This window comes from Leptonychotes weddellii, chromosome 4 (genome assembly GCF_054177405.1).
Source record: "Leptonychotes weddellii isolate Sample4059 chromosome 4, ASM5417740v2, whole genome shotgun sequence".
Classification (NCBI taxonomy): domain Eukaryota; kingdom Metazoa; phylum Chordata; class Mammalia; order Carnivora; family Phocidae; genus Leptonychotes; species Leptonychotes weddellii.
The window spans coordinates 140885436-140897913 of record NC_138372.1 but is presented as its reverse complement, the minus strand read 5'-3'; the positions used below and the strand labels follow the sequence as shown (position 1 = coordinate 140897913).

The window sequence follows — 12478 nt, the reverse complement described above, 5'->3', positions numbered from 1 at the left end:
TTACCATTAAGTTTTTAACTGTGGATCTTTTACATAAAGTAGGTATATTTGTATCTATGGGATAAGCAAGAAATGAATAGTTGTTACCTCTATCAGCTAAAATATGGAGAACAGAAATTCTCCTTGGCTCAGAGCTCTAGGGTGTGTGCAGGTGCATGTACAAATAGATAAATTTATGTGCAAAATAATCTTATCTCTCTCTCTCGTTAAACTAAAATCGAAGTACAACCAGCTTACTAAGGAGTAGAAGTGGTAAGAAAAATAATTTTGGGTAAATAAAGATTTGACTAAACTGGTAAAAAATAATACAACCTTAATCAATTTTTAGACTTTTATAATTATCATTAATTTTTATATTTTTCCTCCATTTCCACCCAATTATTTTTAGGATTACCTTAGAGATATGCTTATCTCTACCTAGTAGATTGTTAATGGCAACAAATACAGACTTGAACCCCCAAGGATTTTGGTAAGAGCAAGTTATCTGCTGGAAATGAATCTTCTTTTTCTTCTTCTTCCCCATCATCACCATCATCATCACCATCATTATATCGCAGCTAACACGTATGTATTGCTTACTATATCCCAAACTCTGTTTAGGCGTTATACATGTATATAAATAGATTTAATCTTGAAAACAATCCAATGAGGTAGGCACTATTATTAGCGCATCTTCCAGAATAAGAAACCTAACTTGCCCAAGGTCATATAAATAATGACAGGTAGATCTGAGCCCAGGCAGTTTGGTTTCGGAGTCCATACTTTTAATGCTACTCTGCAGCCTATATTTAATCATAATCACTGAAAATAAATTGAAGAGTGACTAACAAAACTGGTTATATATCTCCATTACTGTAATCAAGACTTCAGACGTTGTGCTGTGATTATAGTTGCTACTATGGTTATGGATAATGCTTCCCATTAGCATGAAGGTATACTTCCAATGGCCCCTTCTCCCTTAATGATGCCTTGATCATCCCTTTATTTATTTCAAAGGTAAAGGAAGAAATTATATAAATATACAGAAATTTTTTATTTACTTTTAAATTCTAGTTTGGTGGACGTTTAATGGAATATAAATGAGAAATCTACCCTCACAAACATGAGTAAGAGACTACAGAAGAGGGGAAAATAGGATATAAAGGCTCTTACAATATGATTTTACCTGGTTCCTTTTTCATTTCAATCTCCAACTCTCTTTTCATTAGGCTTATAGAGCCATTTGTCAGTTTCGTAGGTGAGACTGAAGTTTTTTTTATTCAGGCCTTGATAAGATTACCACTAAATCTCTTGTACTTGTAGCATTGTATTATATACGGCTGCTCTTACTAGTTTAATAATCTAGATTTTAAAATCTAGTTTTACTTCTCTTCATAAATATACTTGGAAAAGGAACAACCAGAGAGTAACCGTAAAAAAGTACACAGCAGGTGACTAATAAAAGGCGTGGAGGCTTGTCTGGCTTGGCTAAGTAGCAAGATAGTCCAGAAGGATGTGGTCTGGTTTGGGGCCAGGAAGCAACCTAAAGCGTGCAGTACTTGGACAAAATGTATCCTTAAGTGGTGGAGGAGAGGTAGAGAATATTAAAAAGGGACAGCGGCACCCAGGACTCTGTACACTTTCTCAGAACCTTGGTGGCTAAGTTTGACAATAAGAATGCTTCCAGGTATGTTGGCAAGTGGAATTTAAATTAAAAAAAAAAAAAAAAGAATGCTTCTAGGTAAAGTAACTTGTTCGTTTTTCTTCCTATGCTCGCATATCAGCCACTTTCAGTGAATTCCACAAGTTTGTCTTGGGATTTTGCTACCGATCTTGAAGCTCGCTGATTGCAGGGTTATAGAGAAATTAACACAACAATAGAAACATCTGCCAAAGCAGACCGGAAGGTTAGAGAAATGGTGTGTTTCACTGAAGAAATCCAGGTGCAGCCGCTGGCATTCTGGCTGTGGCATCCCCATCAGTAAGGGGTAAGATTTCTTGACCTAGCTTGGGATGGAACTCACAGGTAAGTAATCTTAATTCTGATTTTTACAAATGAAACCATTCTGTTCGCTATTTGGCCAGACGAAGCCTAGCAGCGATTTTTTTTGAAAACCTGAACCCTACCTCTGTTCATGAAACAGTGAACTGCTTCTTCCAAGAAAGGAAGCTTCATGACTTCCTACGGGACATTTTAACCTATTCCTTGAGGGCCTTGCAGGGGAGAGACTGAGTTACTGAGATCGCTCCTGCCCTATTTATCAGATGATTCCATCTACGTAATGCTGGCACAATGGGGTCTGTTTCATGCAAATACCAGGTTCTCTTGGGAGCTCGAGAAGGGATTCTGCAAGCAGGATTTCCTCCAGTGCGCACAAAGCCCAGCTCAACTGTTCTGTTGCTGGACTGTGTTCTATGCTGCCAGCAACTCAACTTTTCTGCCAAAAAAATTTGAGCATTTTATTTCAATCACTGCTTATAAAAATTAAAACGTAGCTTGGATTTCTTCACTTCTGCTAAATACATGTATTTTCTCGCAATTTCTTAATTTGCACAAGGCCACCTATCCACATTTTAAATTTTACTTTTTATAAATTTCGTCTTTGAGTGTTCAGATCCATGTACATCACTGCTATTAAGGAGCAGTTCCTGTTAAATGCCCATGCCTGCGCGTGCACCTGTTAACCACTTTCCAAGGACCATGCCCATTAACATCAGCCTTGATAACATAATTTCTTAATTTCAGTAATTTAGTTTGTAATTTCCCATCCCACGTTATGTTCCAGGCTCGCGTTTTTAATCTCCATATCCCTTGAAGATTCATAAATTCCTTCCCCCTAAATCTGATTTTTCATTTTAGATCTCTGATGCTTGAATTCTCTGAGAACAAAGGGAACATTCGATGATATTTGAGTTACCCTGAAATCCTTTTCATTAGCTCAATTATTTCTTTACTATTTCTTTTCGACCTTGTCATTTTAATTTCTGGTGTCTATGATTACATTTGCTGTTGTTATTACAAAAATAAAAACAAATGTTATCTGCACCACGTATTCAGCATTTAATCACTAAATGCTACGCCATTTATATACATCATCTCATTTCACCCTATCATCACCCTATGAAACAGGTCTCAAAGCCCAGTTTAATAGATAAAGAAACTGAGAATAAAGGGTTAACCTACCCAAAGTCACCCAGGGGGGAGTTTCTGCAGACTGTACCTCCATCTACTACACTACAGGCACGAACCACTGCCCCACTGTGACGATACTGAGGTCTTCAAGTACTCCTGTTTACAAACAGCAAACTTACAAACACCCGATCTGCCGCCACTCCTAACCTGCCCCAGCCTGTCTCCCTCTTCTGGTGTCCCTGTTGCCTATGTCTTGAAAGATCAATTTAAAACACTCAAGACTGGCCCTAAATGTGTATTCTCAGTGTGGAGAAGAGAATGAGCTCTAATAAAGGGAACAGCTTAGTTAACAGAGGCGACCCATTTGTCAAAAATACTTAAACTGTCTAAATTTTTTAAAAGATTTTATTTTATTTATTTGAGAGAGAGAGAGCACAAGAGGGGTACGGTCAGAGGGAGAAGCAGACTCTCCGCTGAGCAAGGAGCCCATTGTGATGCGGGGCTCCATCCCAGGACCCTGGGATCATGACCTGAGCCGAAGGCAGTCGCTTAACTGACTGAGCCACCCAGGCGCCCAAACTGTCTGAAATTTTTTACATTGATATTGATGGCAATCGCATCAATGTGAGTTTTGGTTGTATTTATAGGTTTAAAAAACTGAAACTATTTCTGTGTTACGTTATTCATATTATAATGTAAATTACTTTAGTTGGATTGCTTTCCTTTTGATAGGTCTCTTTGAAATGGGTGAATGGGTCCTTAAAGGACAAAAAGCCTGAGACTAATTAGGGTGACAAGAAGTAGGTTCAGGTGTGTACAATGAATGGAGTAAAACCCTTTTCCTTTCTTTTACTACACCGTCCTCTGCTCCCTGAACACTAAGTCAGTCTATCAGATTAAGGGTTAAATGCATTAATTTAGACTTTTGGTTCACATTTGAAAAGTTCTGGGCACTTATGGGTTTTATTACTTAATTCTAGGGAGATAAATAAGAAAACAAAATTATAATATGATATTTATATATAGCACTTATGCTGTAATAAGAGTAAGATATTTTTGTGGGAACACAAAATCACTTAATTATTTAATTTAAAAAACAGCATTATTTCTACAGAGATAAAAGCTTTGAATTCCAAATAAATACTGTACCAATGAACTGTATAGCATTCTCTATTGAAATGTTAGGGACTACCCTTTTAAAAAAGTATCTTCCTGGATCATTTTAAAATAATAAATATAGCTAATTAAAAAATAAACATTATATATTTAAATAAACATTATCAAATTCTCCATATTAATTTTCAGGTATAGCTACATATTGTTTGACATTCAATTATTGCCAATTCTGTTAATTAGTAATTATATAACTCACAGAAGCATAGTTGTTCTATGCTGAATTATATTTTGCACTGTTAAACTTAATAGACAAATCACTTTTTTCTGAACCAACGAAGAGCAGAGAATATTGATCTTATAGGGAAAAATCAAAGTTGCTCCTTAAATTTCTGCTGAGAGTGGAATAGATGTTTTAAGCTGGGATAAAGAGAGGCAGGGGTGTGCTCTGGCTACACAGTTAAATTCTGTTTTGAGGGAAGACCCCCTGAGAAATTGGAATCATGTCTGCACATGCCTTTTACTGCTCTTATTAAACAAAAACTTTCTGTTTTCAAATTTCCTAGTATAGTTAAAATATTCTTAGATAGTAACTTAGTAGTTATTGTTCTACAGATGCTTCTGTAATTTTCTTTTTGATCCATGACAGAGGAAGATCATGTTAGGGATGATGGGGAGATAGATGACCCAGCAAAGATAGTCCATATCAGTAAGTAATTTGTAGGGTAATGAAACAGAGTTGTGTTTTGGACCCTTCAAAGAAGTTATACCTTAATGGCTTAAATACATTTTTAGTTAAGCTGAATGCATAACTTCATAATGATAAGTATTTGATATTCAAATGATAGGATGTTATAAAGTATGAGCACCCTGTAAAGGTGTCAGATCATCTAATCTCAAAGTCTCCATTTTTTAAGGACATCATTCATCATGGCTTCCAGCTAAGACCCTAATAGAGGAAGTCAATTTTATAAGCGGCTCACCTTAGAGCAGTTCTCAAACTTTGGTGTACACCTGGTAGGTTTGTTAAAACACAGAGACCTGACCCCCAGAGTTCTGATTAAGTACTTGGGCCAGAGAATTGCACTTCTAGAAGTCCTCAGGTGATGACGCCACTGGTCTGAGACTACACTTAGAAAACCACTTCCTTACAGAATACCTATGAAATTATATTGCTTAGTATAGTTAGTCCTTTGCCAAGATTTAAATTTTCTCCAGCCCAAAATAATTGGTCTCAAAGTTATAAAACTTTGAAGATTCAAGAATTAATTTATGAATTGGAATGGCATCAAAACTTATTTTTTTGAAAAAAATCTGGAGCCATGCCTATTGTATTCCATTGGTCCATCCCCCTACAGCAAATTTCTGTCAGGTATCTATAACAAGAATCATTGAAATTGCAACTAAAGAACTTGTTTTTATTGTATAAACAATGGGAATCATACAACCGACCCAGTTTCCCCTTCTGTCTTTGCTGCTTTTTAGGAAGTTCACAGTCAAAATACATGCTTCACCTGCAGCAGGTATATAGGGTCTCACATTATGCATTTTGTTCACAAACTTTACTTCTGCTGTTACTTTGTTTTGCCTTAACTTCATTTTCTCTTGATATTCATCTCTTCATTGACAATATTATTGAGAGTATTATATGTACTTTAAAAAATCATCTACATTCTTTCCTAAAATACAGTGGGAGATAAAAAAAATTGATGTTAGTTGAAGACATGTTTCTAGAAGTTTTAAGATCCTATTTTATTAGGACTACATGCCTTGGTCTTTGGATTATATATAGTGAATATATAGAGAGTATAAGAGATGCCACAAAAGATCAGGTGTATCTATTTAGCCCTAAGAAGAAATACCGACAAAGTACCTGGGAAGACAGATATCATTTCTGACATTAAGCTCAAAAGATTGGTAGTATCTGAAATACTATATCATTACAAAACTATTTTCTATGAAATTCACTGAGCCTATTTGAAGTTATTCATATTTTTATTTTAGAAAATGAATATAGGGCGCCTGGGTGGCTCAGTTGGTTAAGCGACTGCCTTCGGCTCGGGTCATGGTCCCGGAGTCCTGGGATCGAGTCCCACATCGGGCTCCCGGCTCAGCGGGGAGCCTGCTTCTCCCTCTGACCCTCTCCCCTCTCATGCTGTTTCTCTCTCTCTCTCTCTCTCAAATAAATAAATAAATAAAATCTTTAAAAAAAAAAAAAGAAAGAAAATGAATATATTTTAGGACCCGCTGAGTAAAGGCAAGGCTTTGTTTATTTGTCTTGAATTTACCTTTCTCTGGCTTTAGGCCTGTGTCATTTCCAGTACATCAGAACTCTGTGATGAACAATTCTACATTCACCATGTCAGTATTTGTGTAATTCTGGGAAGAGATTGGTGATTTGGAAGATGATGCTGATGTAAGAATCTCTGCCTCTGTTAGGTGGTATAGTGGGGAAACTAGAAACGTATATATGCATATCCAATATAGCCAGTTATGCTTTCCTTACTAAGTCTTGACTTCACCAAAGAATGGAGTATAATGGAGAGGAACTAAAGGTTAAGTAGGTAAAAATAAAATAGATCTAAGCGTATAAAAATCTAAACTGCTTTTCTCTAATACACAGAAATATATAGACCACAAATATTACATGATTGCAATGATCACATTACTAAGCCACAGAACACATAGTAACTAAATGTTATATGAGTAAATTTGCTATTTTCATTCTCTTATTAAATCTTAAATAGGTACATCAGAGCAAAGTCTTTTCATGACTTTGACCATGAATAATATCACGAACCTAAACATGTTTTGAAAATATAAAAGCAATGAAGGGCAAGAATCTTCCCTGGTTGACCTCATACCTCAACTTATTCCCAAAAAGTAGCTCAAAAGGATGCTCACTTTTGAACTTACAGCATCTCATATGAATATGTATTTTGTTCTAATGACTCATTAATAAACCAGGTTCCATTAAAATGCTATAAAATTTTTAAAAAAATCTATGTATGGGAAAACCACAGCCGTTCTTCCTAAACATTTTTGAGGGTGTTAGAGCCTTGTAGGTTCTATAAAATAAAAAATTCTAAAAGATCTGTTCTTCAGATCATTTATGAGTTTCATTTCTTTAATCTCCTATATTATTATAATGACTTTTTTAATAAGACAATTTCTATGCCTAAAAGTTGGAATATAAGCACATTATAAATTTTAGCATTTGATATCATGGGGCCATTGCATTATATGTTTGTGTCTAACTAATCTGCGTTCAGAAGTTGAAGAGAATCTAGCAGTTTCATATGATTGTTTATTTTACAACTTTTAAAAAGAAAAATGTCTTGCCTTTGAATGGTAATCTTGTTCCAGTCTGGGATCTGATCCGGCTACCTGTTTGTATTTGTTAATTTTCATTTGGCGATTTCTCTCCTCTATATCCATAGCACCTATCGAGTAGAAAAAAAACCCATAAAGTTAATGTTCAGTTCTTATTTCTGAGCCCTACTTACAGGATGTATAATAGAATAATAGAAGAAATGTTAGGCTGATATATTACTTTCATTCAAGGTAGTACATACAAATTAAAATGTCATATTATTTCTTAGATTTATTTAAAGTATGCAATTTGGTGAATAAAAGCATGATTACTAAATATGTAAAAAAATTTAGTCTAAATAAAATGTAAATGAATTTTAACAGAACAACAAATCTTAACTAGATAGAAAACATTTCTGGTACATGTATGCCCAGGAGAATATATTTGACAGCACATAAACTTGACAATAGTAATCCTATAAATAAAAACTGGCTTGTAATTCATCAGGATTTGATTTATTTACTGAAAAATAGCTGTAAGTCTAACTGGTTTCAAATGCAATTTTACAATTGTGTTTAGAAACTACCATAAAATTAGCCCATGTGTTAAAAAGTAGGTTGTCCAAGCTTACATATGGATCTTTTGAACTTGAATTTTCTAGAACTAGCACCAAGAAAGAGGCACTTGGAATAATACTCCTGAGAACAAACCATGCCAATAAAGGCACAGAGTATAACTGAAATCATTTCAGAAAAAAAAAATGTAAGGAGGTGAGAAAATGAGATGGTAAGCCTATTACAAAATGAGACTAATACTCTCTATAACAGGTCTACCTCCAAACGCATCAATTATAGATATCAAGAGGGTCTTTAAAAACTTTGGTTAGAATAAGAACTAAATTCAGTTAGCAAATCTTAGCAAACATGAAAAAGTGTTTTTAAGGTATATTTATAACTTTTATTAAAGAGATTTTATATGAAAATTCCATTTCTCATAAATATGCATAATGAGATTATGCTCACAAAATCTCAATTGTATACTACAAATGTACGAACTGGGAAAAATAATCATAGCTTACTGAGCTCAAGTGGGTATCTACAACATGTCATCATGTAAATTCATAACCACTCAGCATTGGGAGGAATGTAAACATACACATATATACCCCTTGCTTAACATCATAACCTGAAAACTGCAGTAAAGATCTCTATACAAAAGTGTGTCTATTCAAAAATAAGTATTTTATGAGAGACGATGGACTCTGAAAAACAAACTGAGGGTTCTAGAGGGGAGGGGGTGGGAGGATGGGTTAACCTGGTGGTGGGTATTGAGGAGGGCACATTCTGCATGGAGCACTGGGTGTTATGCACAAACAATGAATCATGGAACACTTCATCTAAAACTAATGATGTAATGTATGGGGATTAACATAAGAATTAAAAAAAAAAACAAAGAAAGAAACTAGGAAGATCCTTCAGAAGCCATGTCTAGAATAGTAAAGGTAAAGTTTTGCTTTGAAGAGCCTCTGTTTTCCAGCACTGTCCATTATAATATTAAAGTACTTGGCCAGAATCCTGATTCTGTGGGTGTATCTGCCTAGAGTGCTGAAATGGTTGAAAAACTTTGATTCAGCAGTTTGACTTAGTCATATGACAAACAGTAGTAGCTTGAGAGATGGCAGAGACATTAGGTGTCCTATAGTTCAACCACTTCACCTAAGAGACAAAGACATTGAGCTCCATGTCTTCCATGATCTGGTTGAAGATACATAATAGCAGAGCTAAATGAAGTACCTCTTGGGATTAGAGTTTTTGTTTATGCATGACTTTGTTTTGGATTAAAAACAGTGCTGTACACAACTGGTGAACCATTGAACACTACATCAAAAACTGATGATGTACTCTATGTTGGCTAATTGAATTTAAATTAAAAAATAAAACCGTGCCTGTTTGCTAAGTTAAAAAAAAAATAAGTATTTTAATACTTATTCTGAAAAAAAATCTCATTGTATATCAGAAAATTCTTGTTGGTAACAAATTTTAAGTAAAAACCGATTAATTTAAAATAAAGAGTAAAAAAAGAAAAAATTTCAAAAAAATCCTAAGTAAAAGAATGTATAAAGAGTCTATATTACATGACCTCTAAGTATAACAGCAAATTTAAGTCAACTATTCAATAAAGTGAGGCAATTTGTTCCTTTTAAGAGTCTCGTTTTAATAATGATTTGATTAAGTCTGTGCCAAATTAAAAAATAGGGATATGTGTCATATTGATATAAATTGAATGATACATAAAATCAAGTGAGTGCCTCCATGATATGAATGTGAAATACAGTGAAGTATAAATGTCTACTAGCCTATTAAAATACAATTTTGTAGTTATTTGTACCTTAAGAGATATTCTCAGGTAAATGTGTTTATTTTCTCCAAGGGCAATGGAACAAAAAGCCATCCCTGTATCAAAAAAATTATGTGTACTTAAAGATACTAGCTAAATTGAGTGTTTGGGAAGTTCTTTTAAAAAGTTTCATTTTGATATCATGGTAGCAAGATAGTATATTAATATGAATAGCACCAACAGACAAAAAAGCTTGAACAGATTTTATATATTCATATTTAAATATATATACATACACATAGATATATATACATACATACATACATATATACGCATTTTCTAATATTTAGACTTTTTTCTGGACATCAGCCTCCTATGAAGCTACATCAAATTCTTTTTAATAACCCGTAGTAATGTGATATATACTGGCAGGAGTCGACAAACTTGTTCTGTAAACAGCCAATAATAAGTATCTTAGGCTTTGCAGAGTGTATATTTTCTACCACAACTCTACCACTATAACATGAAAGCAGGTATAGACAATGCATACATAAATGAGTGTCACTCTTCTATGAAAACCTTATTTACAAAACAGGCAGCGGGCCTGATTTGGTCTGTGGGCCATGGTTTCATGATCCCTGCATTAAAGCATAATTTTTAAAAAACATATTGATTTAATATTGCTTTGCAAAGGAGCCTTTCTCCTTAGTAAGGGTTTAAAGATTTTGTAGACTCAGATTTATGGGACATCATTTATATTTAACAGATCATTGGGGGGGCCTAAGAAGAATATTAATTTGTATTTGCTATAAGTAAACAAAGATGCAAATAGAGAGAGTGATATAATTACTTAAATATGTTATCAACTAAATTCCAATTTCAAACACATCTCTCATCTCCAGACTCAATTACCATCTATAGACAGACCTTAGATGGAAAGATTCTTTGTTAGCACCTTAACTAATGAAATTTCAAGTGACCACCTTATTTGATATACAGTCAACAAACTTCAGTAAATATACTTTTAACTTACAACTTTAAATTCTTCTAGGAGGCTATCCTTAGGACAAACAGTAACCAGACATTCCTCTCTCCAAAACTATTTGGCTCCTATGAAGTCTTCCATTGCTTTTCTACATTTTTATCAACCTATTCTCATAAAGAAAACACTTCACAAACAATGATATCCGTAGAGAGAAAAGTATCCTACTGGTAAAGAGATCCATCATAGGAAATATAAAACTGTCTTCTGTTGAGACTCCCCAAACACTTGATGACAATATGGCCGAAGTGTAGCTTTAACAAATCTAATTGATTTTCATAAAATACACAGAGATACACTAAATGGAATCTGAGCATAAAACAAAATATTATGTGAGACAGTTTTCTGATTAAGATTAAAGAAGTATATTACTTAAACGTATGTACCAAATAAAGTGCAATAAAGAAAAAGTGTATGCAATCGCTACTTGCCCACTTTGAGGTGACAATTACATGGGAGAAAGCATCGTTCCTTCTGTCTATTTTCTAGTTTCAGTAGGATAGACTATAAAAATAACTTATTAATGTCTTTCACTAGTCAGAGGACTGGAATAGAAATTGTTAAAATGACTACATAAGATATAATGAGATAAATAAGAATAAATAAAAATGTATATGAGATAAAAGAAATGTAATATTTTGTTACATTATTATTTTCAAAGGCCAAGCAATTCAAAAAGAAAATATTGTCCTTGACTTTTATTGAATATTTTAACTGTCTTTCAATACCTGTTAACTGTGAAAAAATTTGTTTTTCAGATTGACAGTCATTGACAGCTTTTGACAAAAAGTTGATGGTCATTTATATGAATGTTTTCCAAAGTACCTGATGTACAATGATACAAAGTAAATTGCTTAAAAATACAACATATTTGGTACTGTGTATCAAAAGGCTTTACAATGGTCATATATTTGAATGTGAAATTTCACTTCCCAGGATTGTTCCTAAAGAAATCAATGTGCAAGATGTACATACAAGTGTATTTATTGCTACCCTGTTTGAAAATTGTAAAGGCCTAGGAAAAGAAATTCTAAATGTCCAACAATTTACTAACACCAACAATAGGTGTTAGTAAATTGTACTTGTGGTGTATCTACAGAATACTATGATGCATCCATGAAAAAGAATGCATATGATGTGCATGTACATTCACACATATAAATGTAACATAAAGACATTGCAATCAGTAATTATAAAACAGATTAAATGGTGATATAGTACTATAGTTTATAAACTATAATTTTAAAAAATGATATATATATTCATAAAGATATATATACACATAACCTATACAAAAGACAAAGAGAGGGAAAAAAATTAAGATTTACATACTAGAATGTTAGCAGTTATTGCTGGTTATTGAAATTAAGTGCTATTGTTTTCTTATTTGGGTTAATATATAGTTTATAAAATGCCCACAAAGGCACTATACAGAAGAAAAATATTACTTTAAAAAACACAAAACATAGTGTTTTTGTGAAAAAGGACAAATTATTCAGTTTGAAAACCTGTATTTTTGTTGTGATTCTATAAAAGTGCTTTGGAAATAAATGTCAAATAA

The 12478-nt window shown here is 33.6% G+C and overlaps 1 protein-coding gene across 41 annotated transcripts in view; it reads right to left on the bottom strand.

Moving 5' to 3' along the window:
- The window catches only part of RIMS2 (regulating synaptic membrane exocytosis 2), a 577313-nt gene that overhangs the window by 144381 nt on the left and 420454 nt on the right, over window positions 1-12478 (bottom strand). For 9 of the 41 annotated variants that reach the window (XM_081816378.1, XM_081816376.1, XM_081816375.1 and 6 more), the window contains one exon: window positions 7568-7668. The exons of 26 other annotated variants lie outside the window; for them this stretch is intronic. In XM_081816378.1, the coding sequence (XP_081672504.1) occupies window positions 7568-7668 (101 nt within the window). Of the gene's footprint in view, window positions 1-7382; window positions 7669-12478 lie in introns of those variants that run through there. 6 more of the 41 variants (XM_081816358.1, XM_081816367.1, XM_081816363.1 and 3 more) reach the window with 4 other exon arrangements.